Below are 27084 nucleotides of genomic sequence, written 5' to 3'. Positions count from 1 at the left end.
ACCTTGGACTGGATCAACCACTCCACTGGTAAAACCCACAATGGTGCTCTTTTCAGGAGAGGACATTTTTGTGAGGCTCCCCTGGAAGAGTTCTTCCAGCATTCCATCAGGGCAGTAGGTTTATCTCTCTGTGGAACAGGCTGCAGTGTCAGATCTTAAACCCTGAGACAGAGTAGGCCAGGCCTTCCTTGTGGAGCCCTTATGCCTCCACAATGTTCTGGCCCCTGGCACTCTGTGGAGGGGTAATAATGTGCATCCCCCTGGTCCTGTCCCTTCCTGGCTTGCCCACTCCTGATCACAGCCTGACCCATCCCCAGGATTGACCTTACCATGAGGCGAACTGAGGCAGTCACCTAAGGTGCCAGACTGTGGGGAGGGGCGTCACTAGGACCCAGAGTGTAGAAAATTTTGTCTGCTGCTGCTGCATATGTATTCTCCCTGCTCTAGATGCACAGAGATGGTGGAGTGCTGTGCTGGAGGAAGGAGGGCCCAAGAGACATAACAGGCAGGCAAGAGAAAAGGTGAGAGGGAATAACAGAAAGCAGCAGGAGCTGCAGGGAGAGAGAGGAGGAGGAGCCTCTTATGTACCTGTCTAACACCCCCAGGAGCCTGGACTGATTAACACCAGCTTCTCAGGGACCTTCCTGTTTCCTGCAGCTTCCCTGAACCCACTTGAGGAGAACAGGCAGTCAGCTGAAGTAGTAGGATCCAGTTAAGCCCTTAAGACGCTGATATCTTCCCTCACTCAGGCCCTGCTACCAGCCTGCTTATTTATCCCCTTCAATTGAGTGTTGAGAGCCACAATAGCTGGCACAGAACAGCAGTAATGAGTGAAAAGAAAACGCCCCTCTGGGGCAGCATTCAGAAAAAGAAAGAAAGCAAAGGAAGCTTTTCTATCTAAGCAGGAAGGAGCTCTCCTGAGATACATAGACACAAATGTTCACAGTGAGCCTTCCGGCCCTAGTGAGGATGTGAGTGGTGAGGAGATGCCTGATCCAGTTAGTCAGAGTGCAGATGACATGGCAGCTACTGCAGCATCCATATCTCCATCTCAAATGGATGTAACCATGCACGTTCCTGAAGAAAAGTGTAGATCAGAGAAGTGTGTGTTAGAGGCACAAGAAACAGCTGCTGCTGAGTTTAGTTTCTTAAGTCTAGATGATCCAGGACTGTGGACCCACTTGAGCAGTAGCCTGGGGACTTCCTTATACTGCATGGGCCACAGCAAGTGAAAAACTTCATGTTCCCCAAAGACAATGAAAATAGAAGTTTCCGTCCAACACATTACTGGTGTGAAATCCCCAAAGGTGACAAAGTGGAGAGGCCCTGGCTTATGTACTCAAAAACCAGAATGCTGCATACTGTTTTTGTTGCAAACTCTTCCAGTCTAATGTTCCAGCCACACTGGGTTCTACAAGGACAAAGGACTGGAAAAATCTGGCTAGAAATCTGGCATGCCATGAGAAGGCAGCAAATCACCAGAGAGCATTCCATAGGTGGAAGGAGCTTGAGATGAGACTAAGGTTAAAGGCCACCACAGATGATCAGCATCAAGAGAAGATTGCATCAGAGTCTCTTTACTGGCAAAATGTTCTGAAAAGGCTCATTGCCATTATGAGAATGCTTGCTACCCAAATGTGATGAACTGGGACTGTTCTTAATGTGGTCTTTGAATGCTGAGTGGGGAGTGTTGGCTGGGAAGGCAGGGAAGGTTGGCTGGGACGGTTTGCATTAGGGGATGGGAGACTGGCCTTGATGGAAGATACCTGAGCATGTAACGTGAGAACCCAGGAAGGGGTTAGAGGCCAGGTGACATCTTTGCCCAGGAAACTGAACAAAGGCTGAGGGAGGTATGGCTGAAGGGAGAGTTTCAGGAGCTGGCTGGTGGAATGGCTGGGAGGCAGACAGGGCTCTGACCTCCTAAGGGGGCTGTGGTGCCCTGGGACCCCAAGATGGACCTAACTTGGGGGGGGATCCTGTTGTCTGTGCCTGCAAGACCTGTCTTGGACTGTGTTCTGGTCGTCTAAATAAATGTTCTGCTTTACTGCCTGGCTGAGAGTCATGGTAAATCGCAGGAAGCCAGGGGTGCAGGGCCTTGTGTCCCCCCCACACTCCGTGACAACTGGTGGCAGAGGTGGGATTTACTGCACCCCGTGGATGGCGCTTCCTGCAGTAAGTGACTGGGGAGCAGTAAAACAAAGGGGGATTGATGGGGATGCTGCATGCTGAAAAGTCAGAGAGAAACGGTTTCAGGGGGCGATTCACCCCTGGGAGTGTGTTACCAGCGAGAAGGACTTTTGCAGTAACAGGGTCCCCCAGGGGATCGCAAGGGAGGTGGTGACCTCGATAAGGGCTGGCACACTAGGGGTTCTCCTTGGAAACTGGGGAGCGGTGAGTACCCAGGCCTGTGAGTGGCCAGCAGGAAGATGTATGCCAAGCGGCTTAAGAGCGACCTGGTTGAGCTGTGCAAGCAGAGGGGGCTGCGCAGTGGGAGGCTCACCAAAGAACAGCTCATTGCCCAGCTGGAGGAGAGAGATCGCTCGAATGAACTGATTCCTGTCTCTGAGGGAAGCAGCCTGGCAAATGCAGTGCAGGCACCAGTGTCTGTCCCATCTGGGAGTGGTCAGCCAGCTGCTGAGGGCTTCCTGAGACCCCTCCTTCCTATGCCCAGGGAAAGGGTGGGGAGGAACCCAGCAAATACCAAGGGCACCGTGACCCCCACCCCCGGCCAGCAGGGGATCCTCCCAGTGAAGCTCGCTGGTCAGCAGAGGATCCTCCCGGCGACGCGCAGCATCCGTGGAGCGGAAACGACTGGAATGGGAGAAAGATCTAAAACTGAGAGAGCTGGCAGATCGTGAACAACAGATACAGCATAAACAGGAGGAGAAAGAGAAACAGAGGCAGCATGAAGAGAGACAGAGGCATCATGAACTGGAGCTGGCAAGGCTGAGGGGCAGCGAGCCCCCAGCTGCGGTGAGTGAGGGGGGACCCAGGACTGCACGGAGCTTTGATAAGTGCATCCTGATCCCACGTAAGGAGGGGGAGGACATGGATGACTTCCTGGATGCCTTTGAGATGGCCTGTGAGCTGCACCAGGTTGATCCTGCAGACAGACTCCGGGTTCTCACCCCCTCACTGGACCCCAAAGCTGTGGCATTGTACCGCCAACTGGAAGAGGCAGAGAAAGGGGACTACAAACTATTCAAAAAGGCCCTGCTACGTGAGTTTGGGCTGACTCCTGAGATATACCGGGAAAGGTTCCGGAGTCAGGATAAAACCCTTGAGATCTCATATCTGCAACTTGCCGTCCGCATGGAGGGATACGCCGGCAAGTGGGCAGATGGGGCCCAGATGAAGGAGGACCTGGTTAAACTGCTGGTACTGGAGCAACTGTATGAGCGGTGCCCATCCGACCTGAGGTTGTGGTTGAGGGACAAAAAGCCAGAGAACCCGTGACACGCAGGCCAGCTGGCCGATGAGTTTGTAAAGAGCCGGTCAGGGGATAACAGGAAGGAGTCCCAAAGGAACAGTCCCACCACAACGCAGAGAGAGAGTCACCATGGGACCTCCCAGTGGGGAAATATGGAGAACCCCCACCGAAGGGGAACATCCAGCATCAGGTCCATTCGACCCACTCAAGGGGACCCACGGGACATGGGCTGCTATCACTGTGGCCAAAGAGGCCACATACGGGCCCAGTGCCTCAGGCTCAGGGACAGACTGAGCGAACCCAACCCACAGAGGGTTGACTGGGTAGAGACCCAGCCGGACGAGGGGAAGACGGCCCAGGCAAGGAGGGCTGACCACTTCCCAATGGCTCAGGAGAGAGGAGGGCCCCAGGCCAGCTCCTCTGGGGGGCTGGATGCTCCAGACTCAGGGTTTTTGGTTTATACGGTGGGCGCGGGGCAGTCCCTCCGGAGAGAGTACCTTGTTCCCCTGGAGGTGGACGGGAGGAACTGTCTTGGACTGTGTTCCGGTCGTCTAAATAAACCTTCTGCTTTATTGGCTGGCTGAGAGTCATGGTAAATCGCAGGAAGCCGGGGGTGCAGGGCCTTGTGTCCCCCCACACTCCTAGCACTGCGTGGCACTTCAGATCAGCTGTATGTGCCAAACAATGGAAACTTCCTTAAAATTGTGGAGCTGATGGCTGAGTTTGATGCTGTACTCCAGGAGCATCTAAGAAGAGTCACCACCCAAGAAATTTACACACACCACTACCTTGGAAAAACAGTTCAAAATGGGCTCATACAGTTACTGGCAACAAAAGTCAAACAGAAGATTGTGGCAGATCTGAAGTCACAAGATATTACTCTGTTTTTCTGGACTGCACACCTGACATCAGCCATACGGAACAAATGACTTTAATGGTGCATTTTGTAACAACAACAGAACCTAGTAAAAATGTCCCTGCAGTGGTGACCGTCAGAGAGTATTTCCTAGAATTTATTGACATTGATGATACTACAGGAGCTGGTATGACAAATGTGCTTCTTAAAAAGCTGGAAGATATGGGAATTGCAATAGCTGACACGAGAGGTCAGAGCTACGATAATGATGCCAATATGAGAGGAGAGAACAGGAAGTGCAGACACGGATCTGAGAGTTAATCCCTTGAGCTTTTTTTGTCCCATACAGTTCTCATTCATTGAACTTGGTGGTCAGTGATGCAGCATCAGCTTCTAGTGAGGCTGCTGAATTTTTTAATGTAATTCAAAGCATCTATGTATTTTTCTCTGCATCAACTCATCGATGGCAAATTTTGAAGCAACATCTGGGAACATCCTCTCTGACACTGAAACTGCTGAGTGCCCCGCGATGGAAAAGTTGAGTGGAGGCGATAAAGCCTATCAAACACCAATGATGATGCCATAATTGCCATTATGGAGGATAATGCTATGACAGGAACTGTTCGTGGGAGAACAGTGAAAGAGGGAAATGGAATCACCAGAAACATACATAACTTCAAATTACTGTGTGTCTTAGTGTTGTGGCATGACATACTGTGTTAAATAAATATTGTAAGCAAGAGACTCCAAGGTATTGACCTTGATATATCTGGAGCAATGGAACTGGACAAAGCAAAGTCATACCTACAGTGTTACCGGTGAGATGAAGGATTTCAAAACGTTCTGATGAGTGCACAGAAGTTGGCAGAGGAACTTCACGCCGAAGCTATTTTCCCACCCATTCAAGAATACAAGAGTCACCGAAGAAGACATTTTGATTACGAGGCATGGGATAATCCCATAAGAGACCCCAAACAACAAGTCAAGGTTGAATTCTTTAACCAGGTGCTAGATTGTGCAATACAGTCAGTTGAAGAATGTTTCATGCAGCTCAAGGAACACAGCAGTATATTTGGGACATTGTATGCTATTCCAAAACTCCTCATTATACCTGAAGAAGACCTACACCAGCAATGCAGGGCACTAGAGACAGTGTTGACATATGATGACATGCGTGATATTGATGCGAGTGAGTTAGGTGATGATCTTTCATGATACATTTCAGCAGGATCAACTCCAAAGGCTGTTCTGGAATATATGTGCACAAATAAGATGACCACCCTTTTTCCAAATGCTTTTGTGGCTCTGTGCATACTTCTAACACTTTCTGTAACAGTTGCCAGTGGACAACACAGCTTCTCCAAGCTGAAGTTAATAAAAATACATCTACGCTCCACAATGACACAGGTTGCAATGCCTTGCAACCATCTCAATAGAGCAATAGCTGGCCCAGACTGTGGACCTTCAACAGGAAGCAGTTCAAATCTTTTCAACCAAGAAGGCACGGAAAGCACTACTTTGATTATTCAAACAGATAAAAATGCCAGTGTTTACTATGCAGACAAGAAAAGTTACATTTGCTGTTCAGGCATTTGAAAGTTAAGCGTTACTTAAAATTTTTGAACAAGGCATTTTAAGTTGTTAGTTCTCCTTTATTGGGGGTAGGTAGCAGAGCAGTACCATGAAAGGAGAAGAGCAGGAAGAAGGCAGAATTGAGACCTTTCAAAGTTTTGGCCCAAGCGAGGGGGCATGGGAGCGTCATTTGAGCTCCTCACCTCAGGTGCCAAAATGTTGTGGGTCAGCCCTGCCCATCCCCACAACACAGAACCCACAGAGCCCCCTCCATGAGGTCTGGAAAACAGTGGCTGGCCACCTTCTGCATCAGGGCGGGAGATGCCACAATGCCTGGGGATATGAGGGTCCTCTTGCCCAGCCATGCATTTCAGCCCTGTCCTGAATAATGCTTAATGTCCCTCAGTTTTATCTTTAACCATGTGAAGAGTAGAGAGGTGGCTTCTTTTATTATCTTAGGGGCTAGGGCAATTAAGTCTGAAGTCATTTTGTCTGTAGGGCAAATATTCTAATGATACAGTAACACCCAGTATGGCTTACAGGATCAGGTGCTAATTCACCGAGGTCTCGAGTTTGCAAACTTAGTCATGTTTGTAAGCACTTCCCAATAGTTGTCCGAAGCCAGCCTCCTTCAGAACTATGTTTCAGATGTTTACGTTTAAACTTTAGTCTCATTGGAAGTAGCAAATTTATATATAATCTATCCTGTCATATATATTTGCATCAGTGTCTGAATGCGTGTGGTTTACTAAGATGTTTACGTGAGTATATGCCATTATTGGCCTGATTCATTCTCTGATGAATGAATCACAGTCCACTGTTTGGGGACATCAGTTTCCACCCCTCTCCCTGTAGTTGTTTATTATTATGTACCAACACAGAATTGTGACATCACTAAGTGAATCAATCTAGCTGTAGCAGGCTAATTTAGAAGAAATGTGCTGACATACAGTTATGATTTTAACCAGCAAAGATGAGAGAGAAACTTCTTTAGAAACAAATTAATTAATTTTAATTCTTTAAATTTTGCTTCAATGTAATAGTAGTTTTTTAACATATATCCTCTTTTGGTGGTAATTTGATGTCTAGGCTATGACCTTAAACTTCTTTGTTTTTTTAGTACATAGTCCAATGTTACTGTTCATGACATAATCAGACAAATCAGTTTTTGAAGGTCATGTTTGTAAAGCTTATTTTCTTAGGTAGGTTCCTGGCATCGTTCTGTCCTTCAGTTACTTAGCAAAAAATTGATAATTTTAACTGATGGTTACAGGAAAACATCTTTCATATTGGGCCACTCTTTGAAGTCTGCAATGTGGCTTTTTTGATGATTAGAAATGAATCTAAATAAACTTAACCTTACAAGCATACCTGATGCCGCAATGCACTGAAATTGCTAAGTGCTTCCTTGCAGTTAATTTTTCTTTTTTCCTGTAAATGTCTCTGCCTCTCACATTCAGCACTGTTTGATCATATTTTGATAACAAATTATCAAAATTAACAAAAACAGCTGTTGTTTTATGCATTTTAAAATAAGAATATATATGAAAACAAAGTAATTCCTTCCTTTGAATAACTGTAAGGGTTGCGCTTAAAAAGCCAGCACTGGCCAATATATTCCACATAGTTACTACAATTATGTCCAGTTCTAAATTGTAGTACTTTAGATTCAGCTTTGTGGTAGGTCTTGGCAAATGCTGATTTGTAATGGCAAACATCATGTCTGTGGTGGTTTTTTTTTTTTTTTGGTTTTTCAGGGCCTGACCCTGAACCATTGCAATTACATGATTTTTCTAATGCTATTTCTTGGATACCCTTGGAGCCAGATCCTGTATCTTTTTTTATTCTTTCCAATAGTCACTTCCCAGGAGTGCAGCTGAAAGAGTATTATGCATGGGTAAGGGCTGCTTGTGCAAGTGTTGCAGGCTGAAGTTCTAGATTACCTCCCCATTTTGATAATTTGCTCTTTCCTTAGGTAAGACAAGGTAATCTAAAGAATTCAGGATCTTATGTGAGGACATATACTACACAGGGGAGGTATACGGTCCTGTGTGTCATAAGCGCACATGATGCTGTTTGCTAGAATAACTACTGTAGGCTGCAGTTGAGGGGTTGATATGATACGGGGAGACTTTCAGAGGCTTAATGCTGGCGTTGTGATTGCGAACAGGCAGCTATCATCCTGAGCACAAGGTGTTTCTATTTAATTGCACATTGCACTTGGTAGGTGGATCATGCCCTGGAGCTGTTGCTTTTTTGAATCTGAGTGGCTTTGCACTGTTGAGCCAGTTTGCCTTTTCAGTTTTTGGTTGCATATTTTGCATTGCAAAAAGAGGCCTATTGGGTATGTCTCTAAATTGAATCACACTGGACTCATTGTTAGTTGTGGGCTACAGCCATCCTGAAGGTGTGAGAAGGGGAAATAAAAGGGATAACTGTAGAAAGAATAGCTTATCGAAACAGTTCCCAACATATATTTTTCTAAAATCATTGTTTAAAGGTAGAAGGGACCACCGGATCATCTAGTCTGACCCCTTGTATATCACAGGTCACCAACCCCCCCCCCCCCCCCCCGCCAGCAACCACACACCAAACTTATTATAAACCCTGGACCCAGTCCTGCTTCCATTGGAAGTCTATAGGAGTTTCACTATTCACTTCATTGATAACAGCAATGGCATTTTTACAATTGCTTTTAATAGGAGCACATTAGAGCCCCGACTACTTTTTTGTAATCAGAAGAAAGGACTTTATATGCACACCATCCACTCAGCATTTAGCAGTAGAAAATTACACATTTTGATCTGAAAGTAGTGCTTTTTTTAGGCTAATTAAATTAAAAACTGTATTGGCAAAGATACATGCACTTCAATTGGTCACACTGCCAGGCATTCTCCCAACAACCCCAATTAACTTCAAACTGTGGAGCACCATTAACAGATGGGACTTTTTCTTTGGGATTTTTCACTAATTAGTCTTTTAAAAATTAGGAATCGAACAGAAGCTTTTATCTTACTTGCCAATAAATCTGCATTATTTTTCCTTAATGGTTTTTGTCAGTGGAAAAGTTAAGAAAAAGGAAACCATTTGTATAAAAAAGGAAAATATAATTGAAATGCTAGTAAAGATTAGAGGCTGTGACGGGTTGGGTTACAGAGACCCCCTTGGGACTGTCACCTGATGTGTTGAGACTACCTCTGAGCCCGTTTTCTCTGCCAGTTTGGGTCTCCAGAGCCCTGTCTTGTTGAGCCAGATACACTAATCTGCTGCGAAACAGACCCAGGGTCTGAACCACGCCCCGAAAGCTGCAGACTTAACTGAAAACGGCTTAGCAAGTGTTCCTGTCTCCAGCACCCAGACACCCAATTCCCAATGGGATCTAAACCCCAAATAAATCCGTTTTATTCTGTATAAAGCTTATACAGGGTAAACTCATAAATTGTCCGCCCTCTATAACACTGATAGAGAGATGCACAGCTGTTTGCTCCCCCAGGTATTAATTGTTTACTCTGGGTTAATTAATAAGCAAAAGTGATTTTATTAAGTATAAAAAGTAGGATTTAAGTGGTTCCAAGTAATAACACAGAACAAAGTAAATTACCAAGCAAAATAAACAAAACATGCACGTCTAAGCCTAATACAGTAGGAAACTGAATACAGGTAGATCTCACCCTCACAGATGTTCCAATAAGCTTCTTTCACAGACTAGAGTCCTGCCTTGTCTGGGCCCAATCCTTTTCAGACCAACATTGTAGGTTATGGTCTGAATCCAGCAATCACTCACACCCCTGTAGTTACTGTCCTTTGTTCCAGTTTCTTTCAGGCATCTCTGGGGTGGAGAGACCATCTCTTGAGCCAGCTGAAGACAAAATGGAAGGGCTTCCAGGGCCTTTTATATTCGCTCTCTTGTGGGCGGAAACCCCTTTGTTCTCCTGGGAAAAATCACAGCAACAAGATGGAGTTTGTAGCCACCTGGGCAAGTCACATGTCCATTAATGATTCAGCTTTTTGCAGGCCGATGCCATTGTTTACATGTTAGTTTGAATGTTCCCAGGAAAGCTCAGATGTGGATTGGCGTCTCCCAAAGTCCATTGTCAGTTAAGTGTTTCTTGATTGGGCACTTACTGAGAATAGTCCTTTCTCAAGAACCTGACCAAATGCTCCACTGAGGCTACTTAGAATCAAACACATTGAGATACAAGTACATAGCCAATATTCATAACTTCAAATACAAAATGATACACACATACAGACAGCATAATCATAACCAGCAAATTACAACCTTACTTGACCTTCTTTGTACAAGATTTGGTGCAACTATAGGACCTTGGTTGCAACAATGATCTATATGGTCACAGTTCATGTCAATAATGTCACAGAGGCTGTATGGGACAGAACTTTTCAGAAATTTTCATGGGTTTTTTGTTTGTTTTTTATTCATCCTCAAATAATGGTAATTGTTTAAGCCATGTTTTATTTTATACACTGCTTGGTTGTTATCATTTTCAAACAAAATCCTGATTAAACAGATGAGCTTTTCTGGGTTTGATACCTATTCTAACAGAGCCCTAATCCTGCACCTTCAGTATGCAAACTGCTTATTGAATTCCAGACAAATTCCTCAAGCTGTGCAGGAGGTCTGCTGAAGAGCTCATGTGCAACTCTACAATAACAAACCTGGGATGCGGGGGGGGTCTCATGTACCTATACTGGGAGGGTGTGTGTGTGTGTGTGTGTGTGTGTGTGTGAGAGAGAGAGAGAGAGAGATTTGACTTGCCAGGTGTCTTGTGTGCTGGGTTGTATTTAGAAAAGCCCCCAGTCCTAGCCTTGGTGACTTTTATTATCTTAGCTAATATGTTCTATTTCTATTTAAGAGAGCACATTCACAGTAATCTAGGGTCTTGTTCTGCAAGGTGCATAGCCCCATCTGTGAGGTTGTGAGTCCCAAAGACTGTCTGTTATATATTTCTCAGACATGGTGTAGAAACACTATCTGTGGGAACTGAGAATGCTCAGTACACCTCTACCTTGATATAACGCTGTCCTCGGGAGCCAAAAAATCTTACCATGTTATAGGTGAACCACGTTATATCGAACTTGCTTTGATCCACCGGAGTGTGCAGCTCCCCCCTCCTCCCCTCCGGAGCACTGCTTTACCACATTCTATCCGAATTCATGTTATATCGGATTGCGTTAGATCGGGGTAGAGGTGTACTTTCTTTAATGATTTTACTTTTTAAATGTCTGTCTTCCTGTTATTACTTCATACGCTGTTGAACTCACAAACTCTTTTGTTTATACATTTCTTATTTATGTATCTATCTCGTGAATGAAATACATAAAAACAGACTCATACCACAATTAGGAATTTGTTCAACACAGTTGTACTATGTTTGTGCAGAGCTACTTAGAGTACAAATCATTATAGCATCAGTAATAGCACAAATAATGTAAAATCCAATTACACTTGTTTGTTTATATATTAACACAGTAGAGCCCAGAGATCCCAGCTGACACTGGGGCTCTATTGTGCTAGGTTCTGTACAGACTCATAGTGAGAGACAGTTGCTGTGGCTGCCGCAAAGAGCTTATAGTACAACTAGAGAAGAGAGACAAAGGGTGGGATGGTAAACAGAAGCTTGGAGAAGTGAAGTGCCTCATCTAAGCTCGCACAGCAGGTGAATGGGAGACCTGGGAATAGAACCTACATCTCCTGCCTTCATTGCCTTATCCAATAGATCATGCTGTTACTATCCTCGCTCAATTGCATGTGTTTATTAATTTTAAAAGGGGTTGTTAACTTTTAGGGCAGCTTGACTTAGTATTCTTTATTTTATTTGATAGATACAACTCTCTCTTAATGTTCAGATACATTTTAACTGTAGTATCTCTGTCCAGATTGATACTCTGTCTTCCTGGCCATTGAATCGCTCTGGAACAGTGAAAGACCAAATGTGTAGCCCATAAAGTCTTAAAAGGCAAGCCAGAGCTGCCCTTGCTCTGTAACTGCAGGGAGATGAACACACAGATTAACTGTAGGTTTTTGTTGCTAGTTCACGTAAACAAACAATTTCTAGTCATCAAGGAACAGGTATTATGGTTGAGCACATTTATTTTTGAGAAAGTTGTTATCTTGCATGCAAATTTGGCATGGCCTGCAGGCTTCTGAGAAGTTGGCAACATGGCCTTTGAGGTCGAGATAGTGCTTTTGGCTACTCACTTTACTGCTTTTGCAGAACTGACTCAGATCTGAGGCCAGAGGGTCAATGAAGCCTGAACCGGAATTCACTGAGAATTGAGGGTACTCTGGACTTCACTACAGATGCTTAGCATCTGGTCCTGGCATGCAAGAAAGGGAAGGAATTGTGCATCCAAAAGGGCAGGACCTCTGCATGGTGCTCAATAGAGTACCTGGTTAATACACCAGTCAGCAGGCATGTCCCTAAAGAGGCATGCTAGCTAGTGTCTATGCTGTAATCAGCAGCAGGTACTAGCTGTGGAGTTTGTATTTTTCTCATGCTCACAGGATCAACTATGTGTCGTACTGTATGTCCCTCAAAGCCTACTGTAAGGTATGTTCCAGCCCGCACGGTTTCTGTGGCAGAGAAAGCATGGGATGCAGCATCTCTGCTCCCCATATTGGTCATTAAATGGAAAAGGACAAGATATTCATAAAATCCTCATTTATCAGCTTGCTGTTTTTTATTATCATTAATTTCTTGGAAGCTGGAAATGGAAATCTGTTTTATTAGCAGTTTTAGGTCCCCCCACCCACCCCCTCGCATACTAGGATTGTTAGTGCTGGCACTACTACTAAATTTTTTCTTTACAAGTGAGCTAGCATTTAAAGCAGTTGTTCTGAAAGCTATAAACACATACTGAACCAAGAATAACAGTGACTCTGCAAACTGATACAAGAATAAAGGCTCTCTTTAAATCTCTTCAGTTGTTCATAAACCAGCAGGAGGGAAAGAAAGAGACTATTATTCACAATGTCCCTTGCTTTCATCATCTCAGCTCTTTCCTTTGTCTGTCTTAGTGCACTGGACAGGAGGGATCACTGGAGGGAATGGGTGTATGGAGCTGTCTTTAAGTCCAAAGAAAAGAGTGTGGATAAACTGCACATAGACTATGACACATAGACTATCAGCCCTTTGTCCTGCTGATGGATTTGGGAAATGAGCTCTGACCCACTCTCTTGCTGGGAATATGGTTTAATTTTAAAAACAGTGACTCTTATCACAGGTTCCTTATTGTTTGCCAGAAAATTGTATTTTACTTAATCAGTTTTAACACATCAGACTGACATGTATCTTGGGGTGCATCATTATACTTTGCATAATTTAACATGATACAGCTGATGTAGCTCAGTGTAGCATGTCACAGTGTGATGTGTCCTCGGGGCAATTCATAAGCTTCCTTTAATAAAAAAAAATAAAAAAATAAAGGAAAACAAACCAGCAGTAAAATGAGTGGAAGCAACTTCAGTTTTCAGTGTGTCTATATTTCTGTATAGCAAATAGCTCTTGCTTCAACCATATTTTCCTGTGGACTTACCAAGTGGGTTCACAATCATCATAATGGATAAGGTTAAGATTTTGTCATGGTTATTTTTAGTAAAAGTTATGGACAGGTCATGGAAAATAAACAAAAGTTCACAGGAGCCGTGACCTGTCCCTGACTTTTATTAAACATTTTTTGGGGGGAGGGGAAGTTGGGGGGGAGGAGGGAATGACAGCTGGAGCCACATGGGGTGGACTGAGAGCCTGACCCCCACCACCAGGGGTCGGGAGGCTTGACAGCCCCAGCCCCTCAGCCACAGGGAGTGCGGGGCATAGCCCGGGCTACAGCCCCTGCTGCAGCCATGGTGGGGCGGGGAGCACGGACCCGGCTCTGGCTCCCACCCAACTGCTGACAGCTGAAGCCAAAGTCACGGAGGTTCAGTAAAGTCACGGAATCCATGACCTCTGTGACTAAATTGTTATCCTTAATAATGGGTACTTTCCAGCTACCTATGGCTTTGCTTATATGGCGTTCTGTCTGGAAATTTCCCTCTGTTGCAACACCCCAAGACATATGCCTTGAAGCATAGGTGTTTATATCACTTCTGAAACTTTGTTCTTTTAAAAAAAATTTTGTTATAATAACCCGTGATATTTTTCCTATCCATATAAATGCCCATTCCTTTTTTGATACCTGTTAAGCTCTTAGTCTCTCATATTTTGTGGTGGTGAGCTTTACAAGCTAATTGTATATTGTATGAAAAATAATTTATTTTTATCGTTTTAAAATTTGCTACCTTTCAGTTTAATTGAATGTCCCATGATGCTTGTATTATGAGAGGGTGAATAAGAGGTTCCTGATGTACTTTCTCTATACCAGTGATTATTTTGTCTCTTTTAATGTCTCCATTTATTCATCTACTCTCTATTGTAAGCAGTCCCAATCTTTTCAGTCGCTGTCCATATAAGCATTGCCCCATCTGTGTCTAATCTTGCCAAGGCATTGCTTCAGTACTGACTTAGGATAACCAGTGCTACCTACTGGGTTATCAGTTCCATTTCCTGCAGGATCCTAGTTTTCCATCGAAGTCTCTTACCCTTATGCTTGCTAGGCTTGTTCCTGAGACGAGTCATGGTCAAACCTTGAAGTATTATGGCTTCATTTAAACAGTGTTTTCTAAATATTCACACTTATCCCTTTTCTGTTGCTTCATTACATCTTTTATGAAAATCTTGATTGATGCGGAGCCCTTATTACTGTCTTAACTGTGCATCTGGATGCACAGACTGTCATCTCAAGAAACACACCTTAGCAAAAGCTCCTCTAGAATTGCTTAATGTTAGAGGAAAACAGATTTGTCTATAGTTCATTCACAGGTGAATTGAACATGAATTTTCTATTGCTTCTGTGATTGCCTGCCTCAAAAAAGCTTTGTGCCATTTTATTGAACTCTGGGTTGTTTTATTTTAAGAAGGAATTGGAGATTGTGCAGCAGCTATTTATTTTTTTTCTCCTGTCAAAGTGGTGGTTATTTTTGACTCAGAACTAAGTGCTTAGTCGATGTAGCTGCGGCTGAATAATTCCACCTCCTCCAGGCTTAAACAAATAGTAAGTTACTACAAGTAACAGATTCCTTCCAGATAAAGATAGCAGCTATAATAAATATGTAGAAATAGCAATATTGTGCCAAATGCATTGGACTAATAAACAGAGCCAGAAAGCTTTTTGTTCCAGGTCTACTTAATGAACAAGGCAAAGCTTCACTTGCACATCTGCCTTTTCTCACCCTTGCTTCTGGTGGCTGTGAATTCAAGAGGACCCACTCGAACTATAGCCTTTCGCTATCCCTACTAAGAAAGCAAAAGTATCCAAAAAGTAGACATGAGACAGAACGGAGACCTTGCCAGGGACTCAGAATCTAAACCTGGATCCGAACTCCCCAACTAGCTCACCAGTTTATAACCAGCTCAGCTAAAATCCTGGATTCAAACATCCATGAACTTAGGGATGCTTGAAAATGTGGATCCAAAATGGTCACCCTGGCCATTTGTTCAAAAGAGAAGTTAGGAATAGGAGGGTGTCAAGGCTGATTCCCCACTCTGGCACTTCGAGTGCAGAAGGTGGAGGCCCGTGAGGATTTTAAAAATTAATACTGGCCACTCCAGGCTTGTATTAAACTCCCAAGATTACAGCTTCTCTCTGACCTTGGATGGGTAGATGCGGCCACCGCCCAAGTGCAAAAAAACCCTTTGAACCCAGGAAGGAGCACTTGGGAATTCCTCCATGTGGGGTACCCTCAAGCCCTTTCACCCCCCCTCCCAAAAAAAAAGAGCTGAGAAGAAAACAAAGGAAATCAGCTGTTCATAGAATCATAGAAGACTAGGGTTGGAAGAGACCTCAGGAGGTCATCTAGTCCAACCTCCTGCTCAAAGCAAGACCAATCCCTAACTAAATCATCTCGGCCAGGGCTTTGTCAACCTGGGCCTTAAAAACCTCTAAGAATGGAGATTCCACCACCTCCCTAGGTAACCATTCCAGTGTTTCACCACCCTCCTAGTAAAATAGTGTTTCCTAATATCCAACCTAGACCTCCCCCATTGCAATTTGAGACCATTGTTCCTTATTCTGTCATCTGCCACCACTGAAAACAGAGGAGCTCCATCCTCTTTGAAACCCCCCTTCAAGTAGTTCAAGAAGGCTGCTATCAAATACCCCCTCACTCTTCTCTTCTGCAGACTAAACAAACCCAGTTCCCTCAGCCTCTCCTTGTAATTCATGTGCCCCAGCACCCTAATCATTTTAGTTGCCCTCAACTGGACTCTCTCCAATTTGTCCACATTCCTTCTGTAGTGGGGGGACCAAAACTGGACGCAATACTCCAGGTGTGGCCTCACTAGTGCCAAATAGAGAGGAATAATCACTTCCCTCTATCTGCTGGCAATGCTCCTACACAATGCAGCCCAATATGCTGTTAGCCTTCTTGGCAACAAGGGCACAGTGCTGACTCATATCCAGCTTCTCATCCACTGTAATCCCCAGGTCCTTTTCTGCAGAACTGCTACCTAGCCAGTCGGTCCCCAACGTGTTGCGGTGCATCAGAGTCTTCCATCCTAAGTGCAGGACTCTGCACTTGTCCTTGTTGAACCTCATCAGATTTCTTTTGGTCCAATCCTCCAATTTGTCTAGATCATTCTGGACCCTTTCCCTATTCTCCAGCTTATCTACCTCTTCCCGCAGTTTAGTGTCATCTGCGAACTTGCTGAGGGTGTAATCCATCCCATCATCCAGATCATTAATAAAGATGTTGAACAAAACCGACCCCATGGCACTCAGTTTCATTCCGGCTGCCAGCTAGACATTGAGCCATTGATCACTACCTGTTGAGCAAGACAATCTAGCCAGCTTTCTAGCTACCTTAGAGGCCATTCTTCTAATTATACTCTTTAATTTGCTGGCAAGAATACTGTGGGAGACCGGATCAAAAGCTTTGCTAAAGTCAAGAAACAATACGTCCACTGCCTTCCCCGTATCCACAGAGCCAGTTATCTCATCATAGAAGGCAATCAGGTTGGTCAGGCATGACTTGCTCTTTGTGAATCCATGTTGACTGTTCCTGATCACCTTCCTCTCCTCCAAGTTTTCTTGAGGACCTGCTCCATGATTTTTCCAGGGAGTGAGGTGAGGCTGACCGGTCTGTAGTTCCCCGGGTTCTCCTTCTTCCCTTTTTTAAAGTTGGGCACTATATTTGCCTTTTTCCAATTGTCTGGGACCTCCCCCAGTTGCCACGAGTTTTCAAAGATAATGGCCAATGGCTCTGCAATCATATCAGCCAATTCCCTCAGCACCCTTGGATGCATTGGATCTGGATCCATGGACTTGTGCATGTTCAGCTTTTCTGAATAGTCCTTAACCTGTTCTTTCACCACTGAGGGCTGCTCACCTCCTCCTCATACTGTGTTGCCCAGGACAGCAGTGTGGGAGCTGACCTTGTCTGTGAAGACCAAGGCAAAAAAAGCATTGAGTACTTCAGCTTTTTCCACATCATCTTTCACTAGGTTGCCTCCCCCATTCAGTAAGGGTCCCACACTTTCCCTGACCTTTTTCTTGTTGCTAACATACCTGTAAAAACCCTTCTTGTTACCCTTCACCTCCCTTGCTAGGTGCAACTCCAATTGCCACCATCTAATTAAACAACATATGCACAAACCTCTTAGGACACCAAACATCCAATCCTGTTCTTAAGGTAAATTTTATTAAAACCAAAAAGAAAGAAAATACACCTGGAACTTAGGCTTTTGCTAGATTTAAAAAACCCATTTACAAAATTTAAACATCAAGAATAACCTTCTGAGGTCCAGCTTAAAGGTTACAAACAAAACAAAAGCATTTGGGGTTAGCACAGGGGAGTCCACAAGCCTTACAAAATAAAATAAATAAACCTAATCATGTCTTTCTAGATATTTCTGATCTACTTACATATCTGGGTTTCAGATAAGTAGGTTCCAGGTATGAACTGATGCTTTTTCAGACTTGGTTTTAAAGCTGCTTACAGCATTGCTCTATGTCTCCGCTCTCCAGAGAACAACAACAACACAGACAAAGGGAAGATTTTCCCCAATTTTAAAAAGTTCTAGCTTCCCATTGGTTCTTTTGGTCAGGTGCCCACTCCTTTCCTTTTACCTGGGGGCTTGTTAACCCTTTACAGGTAAAGGAAGTGGAGAACAGCTACTAAGAGGAATTTTATAGCTAATTGGCTGGCTGCATGTCCATAAAAGGGAACTATCCCCCCCCCTTCATTTATCACAGAGAGAATCAAACATCTGTATTACCCTGAATAACATATCCTACCCTGTCTCTCAGGACTTGATCCTGCACCCACTGAAGTCAATGGCTTCAGTAGATCTTAAGGGTGCAAGAAATTGGGGCAAGGAATCAGTATTTTATTCCCACAGGGCAAGACAAGTTACAAATAATATTTTCTTTGCTCAGTCAATAAGGAAAATAGAAAATGTTTGAGTCAGTAGCTATGGTTTGGATTAGTAATTATCTAAATCAAAATCACTTGCCAAGTAAAATGGAAAGTTTAGTTTCAATTTTACCGAGTTATTGTTAATTCTTAAAAACAAAATACTTTTGCATTGTTTTAGCATGTCTCATGTTAGAAAGGATTTGTCAAAATAGCATGAAAATTCACATATCCTTTTCAGTATGCATTTCTGTTGCCTGGTACTTCCCTTAAAATGTATCCCCTGTACATCTACCTGCTCAAACTTAATTGGATTTTTGTCAATATAGCATGTGAAATTCCTAGATTTGGCAAGCTTCCAGGCACAGTAGAGGAATTAATATTTAAGCTATCCTAATTTTTAAAATATGCATTGTGTGTATTTAACCATGGAAAATACATGACATCACAAAGTGAGGGGTGGAATAAAGGTTTTATTGATGTATGTTAGAGATAGCTGCATTAGTGGCAAAGCCATGAACGAGTTACCCAAATCACCCTAAACTAGAGCCAATAAAGCATTTTATATCACATTACCCATATTATGTATTCCATATACCATAAAATTTATAGAGAAAAAGTGTTAAAAATTTTCAGAAACTTGTTTTTATTTATCTTGTTTGTATCCCTTTGCCTATAAAGCTAGGGTCCTCGGTACAATCAGTCCAAAGGTGTAAGGCTCAAGGAGAGAATGATTTATCTTTTGAAAATTTAGCTTTTGAAAAATCTGAAATAAATACAAAAGTTCTGATATTTCACAACCTACTAGGGCTGAAATTAACGACCTTAAAGTTTTAAAAAGGGGGTTCTGAGATTTTTTTCTATGGTCAAATGCACCCATTTCTAGCCTTCATGGTTGCAAGATATTGGATTTTAACCTTGGGCTAGTGACAGGTTTGAGTGTTGCCTGCCTGTTTCCTATAATATTAGATGAAATGGTACAGCTATGTGAAAAGAAGGAATTTATTTGCTGGAATGTTGGAAAGAGAAATCAATTATTTGAAGCTGTCTGAAAGTTTGGAATGTAAGAAACAATTGTAAGAAATGTAAGAAATGTAGAGATGGGAGTATTAGTGGGCAGTGGACTGGTAAGATGATCAAAAGTGCATGGTAAAAGCAAATGATCACATAGCTTTACAATTTATCACATGGATTTCACTATCACACATTTATATTACATGTGTGTGCAATCTAATTTATCATCTCTATTGGTTACCTACAAGGAATGAGACATTTTTGCTGGAAAGCTGAAAGATAGCTCTGATAAAGCTACAATATGACTTGAATACCATTCAGTGGGGGAAGCCTGTCATTTAAAATTAATTAATCCATTTCAGCAAAGGTTAAGATACAGGAGCCATTTGCAAATTGCATTTCCCTGAGATGGAAGTCAGCCTTTCTCTCCCCCTGTCCATCAATGAAATATATTGTTTGAAAATGTGAGCAGGGTTAGTTTTTAAAATAAATGACAGCCAAAAATAAATTGAATGATGTTTTACATATTATTTTCTCTCTGAAGTGTGAAAGAATAAATGTTTCAGTCATACACTGTTGAGTGATCGCATTTTTCTTTTTGTTTTTTGCAGGTTGTCTTAGTCTTTGCTCTTAGTATTGGTGCTCTTGTAATATACTTCATAGATTCGTCAAAGTGAGTATTCTAATACATTTTCATTCACCTCTTTTCCTAAAGCAATTATGTGCTTTAAATTGCTCCATTCATCTACTTACATTCAAAGTTTTTTATACTCATCACCTGAATGAAAAGAACTTTATAATAGTGCATGGTCTTCCAGGCTAGTTTTAGGGATGAGGGAAAGATCTTTTGTAAACTATACTGGTCTTGGTTACATTTAGTGCGAGAGAAGGAGAGGATAGAAAATAACATTTATCTTAGTTTAGAGTATGCATACTGCAAGAAACATTACTTTAAGTATTCTTCAAGGACAAAAATAAAATAGAGGATGTAGGGAAGGGAATTGGACTTGAGAAGCCATAGGCTTACAGGACAAAGAATGTGTATATTTAAGAATTCCAGGAATTCCTTTGAAAACTCATCAAAAGACTCTATGTAATACATACCATAATTATATCTAGCATTGTTATCAAATTCTGAGTTTGATTGACGTGTCCAAGGCCATGCAACTGATCTTGTAGGACGTGAGAAACATTTCAAAATTTTTGGAGGGATAAACAAAATGTGGTCATGTGGTGATGTTTCAATTGGGAGAGGTCAGGGTTTCATCATGACCATGCATCATCATGACATATCAATGTAAACATAACAGTCATGATGTCTTGACACAGGTTAACGTAACCTAATTTTATATCCTCCCCTTTGATACTTATTTCAGTAGGTCTTTGTGTAGCAAGGCCAACATAGGTGTGGTGCAAGTGTAAGATTACCTAGATCAATGGCCTCGCATGAGCCACAACCCTGGTAAGAAGGCAATTGCAAGGAAGTTAATAGAATGTTATTCAGTGGAATATCCATTAGGGAGGGTAATCCACTAGGGCATGAGTGGCATTTTACGGCACTAAGACTAGGCACACAGTTTACCACCTAACTTTGGGCTTGTTTTCGCTGCAACAGTTAGCACACTTGAGTTACTTCACTTGAATTAGCTTAGCAAAAGTGAGAGCAACCACACTGCAGAATAACGCTTCAGCTACACAGAGTGATTTGATGAGCAGCACAGCATGATTGGATTATTAGTGGAGGAGTTGTTGTAATTCAAGCTGCAGCATCCTTAGTGCATTATTAACTGGAGCATCAGCAACAGTTAGCTTGAGACCTCATTTTCTCTTCCCATCCCCATTTCTCACAGGCCAGTTAACTCAAGTTTAAAGTACCACTTGACTTGAGCTAGGGATTTTTGTGTGTAGACAGGAGTTGGGTAAAGGACAACACTCAAGTTATACCTTGAGCTAACAATGCAGTGAAGGCAAGCCCTTGGACTTTTGACAATTCAGCTAGAGTTTTTATAAGCTTCTCATCCTAGCTAAATTCTCCTTATTGTGTCATCCTATAAGCAGGGGCTGGTCTGAAAGTAAAAATAAAGTATCCTTATATAGAAAAACTTTACTGAAAAGCCCTGGCAATACTTATATGAACCATACAATGCTCCATTGAAAGGGTCAAATAAACAAGAGTGACATGGGTAGATGAAACTGTTACTCCTGTTTTTAAATTTCAGCCCAATTAAATTCTGACTGCAGTGGCTGCACCCCCTCTCCCCGGAGCCCCTCGTCTGTTGTGAAAAAGTACAATACCGTAGTATTTCTTGAGTCTTGTCTGCTGAGTTAATTCTAGGCAATGGATCTCTATAAGTCTGTTTGTTTTTCCCCTCCAGCTGAGAGAAACTCGGACTTAATGGGGAGATTTGTTGGGGTGTTTATATAGGCCACCTAATCTGTGTAGTATTACAGTTTTATTGCTATTTCTCACCTACTGAGGATAGCAGAGCAGTTGAGCTGCAAGTTGTCTCTCATCAATTAACTCAGCTAATATTAAACTCAGAATTGCAGTTTCCAGCTACCTCAAACCAACAGGCTTTCTATTACTGCATTATTTTAAGGGGGTTTCTTCTATCTCTTACTGAGGAAAGTAACCATTACTTGCTTAATTCGGATCTAGAAACTCCACAGTCAGCATCCTGCAGTGAAAAGTTCTGAATTAACTTGATGCATTAAGAAGCTGATATGATGTTCATTACAGCAATGTGGCACCATAGGGAGTGAAATATCAGTCTATTAAGACACCTAAATGCAGATCTCCAGTACTGTGTGTAGTGAAAGTAATTCAGAGTTTACATTGTGAAAACTCTACTTCTGTTCAAATAGTGAAAAGCGCCAGTAACATACTAGAAATGTGCATTTGAACCAATGGTTGATATAAAAACTCTAGGGGAACTGTAAAGGCTGATATACATGTAAAAAAAGCAACCCAAATGGGTCTACTCTGTTACCTTGCACAAGGCTAATCTTCATTTTGTGTTTATCACACGTCTGCCCCTGTGAATAATGATCAGACTAGTCAATCAGCAGCTAAATGAGGTTGCAAACTTTCAATAAAATATGGTGTTAAACACATTGTGCCTTCCCATTGCCTTGAACCATTTGCCCCTGTCAAAAACTCTTTTATTCAGATTTGTTAGCACATTTCATCTGCTTCACACTGAGTTTGCACTGGTAGAAAATGGTGCAGGGCAGCAGAAAATCAGGTACATTTCCTAGTTTCCGAATGACTCAGTAACTACTGCACTTTTTTTTTTTTTTTTAAACTAACTCTAAACATTTGTAGGCCTATTACAGAAACTCAAGGTAATATCGGAGTAAATGCTATAACCAAATGTTACAAAAGCTGGCTAAATTTGACCACTGATATTCTAACATGAGGGCAAGTAAACCTCATGCTTTAGGGTATTAACTGTGGGAAGGTGTGACTCTTCCCAGGGGTACCCCAGGCTGTGAGGCATCTCACTATTACTTGTCCTTAGTGTGAGGAAGCCTTGTCTGTGACTGCCCTGGGTCAGCTCCCCACCTCCACCAGCCCCTGGCAACACAAGCACTCCCCTTCGAGGCTGCGTAGGCCCTGCTGTCACTCTGAAGATTAGTAATTGGCACACTCCAACCCTGGATCCCTCTGACTGTCTCCAAAGAGTGTCCATTCCTTAGTCCACTGGACTAGCACAGTACTCACAGATTTTCTGCATCTGAAAAAATGCTACACCCCAGCTTACCAGTACCTCCTCAGATCACTGCTCCAGTAAACACACAGCACTTGCTCAATTTCACTATAAATTTATCTATGTTTATTGAACATAGCACAAAGATTGAAATCATAGCAAGTAGATGTATTGAAAACAACAGTTACGTACAAAATAAAATCATCACATGCATTCTAGACCCTAGGCTTAATTAACAAGATACTCTCGTGTTTTGTAGAGTATTGCTCACCCAAATTCTTGCAGTGCTTCACAGCTAGAGCCCTGTGTGGATACAAAATTTGGATCCGTATCCATCCACGATCTGCAAACATGGTCCGTGGAGATAAAGCAGATATCCCCAGATTTGTAGGACTCTGTTTACAGCTAGGCTGGCTGTAACCCTCTTTTCATGAGACATGCATGCTGTCATAGGTGAAGCATCCAGTGTGTTGCTTTGCACTCCAAGATATCCCAGAACTATCCTTTGCCTTCATTAGTAAACAAGACATCCCCTGCTGTTTGTTTATTACTGTGAATTTCTTCTGTCACAGATTTTGCAATTTCTCAGTATGCAAACAGACACACCCAGCTCCCTGTCATTGATGCTACTGTCAAGAAGGGAGGCAACTGTATGCCCCATGCAATTGTGATCAGTTGGGTGATAGTGCCCGGAGCTGAGTCATTGATTCCCTTTCCTGAGCAGATAGCAGCTGCTCCATTCACTCTATATAAAAAAAGGATCTTTACAAAGAGAATCACAAGGCACTTCATTCTTGCTAGAAGTAGGTGGAACCTTATTCCTTACTCCACTCAATGCTTCCTCTTCCCACCTGCTTATTGTCCCACAAAACCATAGTGTGTGTAGGACCATATTCTTCCTTGCAATAAATGTGTGTAACTCATATTGATGCCAAAAGAACAGGAGTACTTATGGCACCTTAGAGATTAATGGATTTGTTTGAGCATAAGCTTTCGTGGGCTACAGCCTACTTCATTGGATGCATATTGATGCCAGTGATGCATGTTTGCAACTAAGGGCAGAATTTGGTTAATAAACTGAGAAAACAATGAATAGGAAAATGGCTTGACTGTTTAGGATCCTTGCTAATCAAATTTAGTCTCATCCAAAAGCTCCCATGTCAGATGATCACGGTTCCACACACCCCTCTCCCCCAGTTTGCTGAATTGCATCAGTAAGACTCAGTTAATCTGGACATCAGAACTTTTAAACACTCTGAACTCAATTTAAATGTGTAAATCCTGTCATCTTTGAAGTAACCTGTTCCTAAAGGCGATGCCAAAAATGTAACCAGCACAATTATTTTAATCTTCTGGTATAATTATAAAAATGCAACATTTTTACTAAGAAAAATTAGCAGAGTTTCACATCATCTCGATGTATTTTTAAATTGCGTAAAACCAGAGCTTTAAATTGGAAAGGAAAAGGGGTCAAATACAATCTGCTTTAGTATAAAATAACTTAATGTATTCTAGTGCTGGTTCTTTTCCCATTCATTTCCCTTTAAAATTGTTTATGCTTAGTTCTTCAAGGTAAGATATTAATGAAATCATCCTTTACTGTTAGGTGAACGTAGGTTCTCTTCCTATGTCCCTTAGCTGGTTCCATAGAGTCTGCTGAACATACTGTAATAGAACAGAGAGCAATCATGCCAAATATTTGGCAATGTTGTGTTTAGTCCATGCTTTTTGTAGGTAGTTCCCCCTCCCTGCTAGCCTGTATTTGCCTTTCAAATAGTACTAGTATGTTATTAGTCAAGTCTTGTTTTCAATACTTTTATATGCAACATAGCATATTCTGTGTTTTGTTGGTGTCAAAATTAATGGTGAGTTCCTTATTTCATTCCTCATTTTCCCTCCCCACCTTCACCTACCCAACCCTTACTATTTACACAGAGTGCACTACCAATAGGGTATAGTAGATGTTACAGTAGATGTATGAAACTCTATCCACTATAACAAATAAGCTTCCACAAAGGTGGAAATAACATCTTGGAGCCAGGGTCAACCCGAGTTGCAAACAACAAAAGTACTTGCTGAAGACTCTGCAGTCCTCCATGGATTTTGTAACTTGTGGGCTCACCTGATTTATCCTTCCTGCAATCAAAGTGGAAGGGACGCAATTCATTACATGAGTTAATACCCTTTCTTGGGGCCTGTCTCATCCTAAGGTTGGCTCCACTTAATGCACGAATCCATACATATAGTGCAACCTAGAGCTGTCATTTACATATAGGCATAGGTATGCAGAGCGTCTTACTGACATAGATCAACCCTTGTCCCAAGGAGCTTACATTCTAAAGGCCTGTTCCTGTAGCCATTTTCTCATGAGAGCAACTTCTTTAATGGAGTCTCTTTGCTACAAAATCGAGTCCCCATTTAGACTTTCAAATTATGATCAATGACAGGACAAAAATAGGAGAGAGGATGCAACAGACAAGTCATTTAATTTGCTTTGTATGTACTGGCACAGATTGTAGTGGTTTATTTTGATGCTATTTTTTTAAATTGAAAGACGATATTGCAAGTCTTGCTAAATGGCTACATTTTCACATTATCATGCACTTCCTTAATTAGAATCATATATAAAAGTGCCATTTGGCAATGAGAGCAAAACAGCTGGATCCAAGAATAGCAGTGACATCATGAATGGTGAAATTTATTTACATGTACATATAAGGTCTTGCTGAGGATACAAGCTTGTCCACCGCTGTTGCCTACTAAGCTGAAAACAGCCAGAATCAGCTTTTTCTCTTTTTAGATATGGTGCATACACATGAATTGCTCCCTATGGTCAGCTCTGTCTTTTTTTCTCATAAAACCTCTCCTTGTGCATCAAGAAAGGTCTCAAAACTGTTAGGTGCTTCTGTGTGGGAGAATATGATCTTATCAGTTTTCAAAAAAAGCTCTATATACAACCCGGTTGTGAGAGTCTGATAGGTTGCACAAATACTATCAACTGTTAGATACTGCTAAAGTATTTTGTTCACTAGACAGGTGACATGGGATAACATCTGTGTTGAGGCCAGCCTTGAAACACAGAAAATTTCATCTTCTATTTCTGGTTGCTTTTCCAAAGTAATATTTTTGCTTAATATACTTAAAAAGTGCTGCCTTCTGCCACGACTTTCCCTTGAAACTGCCATAAATTACTAAAAATATCAGTAAATATCCTATCTTGCCCTCCTCATTCCAAAATCCTTTTTGTGCTGCTTCCTCCTAGCCTGACACAGGCTATAAGGGGGCTCAGTTTTAGCTGTTGTAAACACCACCTTTGTTGGTGCTGATCACCTGTAACTGCTACTAAAGCCAATGGGAGTTGAGGTGCTGGTGCTCAGCACCTGTCAGGGGTTGATGCTATATTGATTATGAATGCAAGTTTTGAATCATATGAGAATTCAATTTAAAACACTTTTAGTAACTTGCTAGGTTCATTATTCTTGCAGTTCTGTATTTTCTGGAACATGGTTACTGCAGATAGTGTCATGTGACAATGGTAAAGAATCACAAAAGTTGCATTCTTCTTACATAGACCAAGGAATTTTATTAGAAAAAAGAAACCAACATTAATCCTAAAACTACTTTCTTATCCTGTGCTTCACTGCAGAGCTTCTGTCTAGAAATTTCCCCAGCCACCTCTTGTCTCGCTTTTCTGTAACACATTTAAGTAAAAACTGTACACCTCTATCTAGCTATTGCCATATAAAAAGACACTGATATCTAGTGGAATTGACTGGGATAAGTTCAGTCTGAGGTACATACTAGTTCTTCATCTTTGGGATTCACTGGCTTGAGGTCCATTAGAGCCTGAGTCTGTTGGTTTCATGACAGTTGTTTGGCTTTTTGTTTATTATTTAAAGTAAAGAGAAACTTTGTTCCTTGTTCAGTAGTAATATGAACTGGAAACCAAGCTTGCATGGGTACTAAGAGCTTTTTTAGAATGTACTTTGTGAGAGAGTGAAGGAATGAGAGTGAGGGAGCTGCCCTGCTAGAG

At 42.2% G+C, this 27084-nt stretch overlaps 1 protein-coding gene across 24 annotated transcripts in view; it reads left to right on the top strand.

Moving 5' to 3' along the window:
- KCNMA1 (potassium calcium-activated channel subfamily M alpha 1) overlaps positions 1-27084 on the top strand; it is an 871895-nt gene that overhangs the window by 418931 nt on the left and 425880 nt on the right. For all 24 annotated transcript variants that reach the window (XM_034777732.1, XM_034777731.1, XM_034777723.1 and 21 more), the window contains exon 3: positions 19953-20014. In XM_034777732.1, the coding sequence (XP_034633623.1) occupies positions 19953-20014 (62 nt within the window). The remainder of the gene's footprint in view (positions 1-19952; positions 20015-27084) is intronic.

This window comes from Trachemys scripta, chromosome 7, assembly GCF_013100865.1.
Source record: "Trachemys scripta elegans isolate TJP31775 chromosome 7, CAS_Tse_1.0, whole genome shotgun sequence".
NCBI classification, from domain to species: domain Eukaryota; kingdom Metazoa; phylum Chordata; order Testudines; family Emydidae; genus Trachemys; species Trachemys scripta.
The sequence above is the reverse complement of the archived record's forward strand: the minus strand, read 5'-3'. Positions and strand labels throughout refer to the sequence as shown.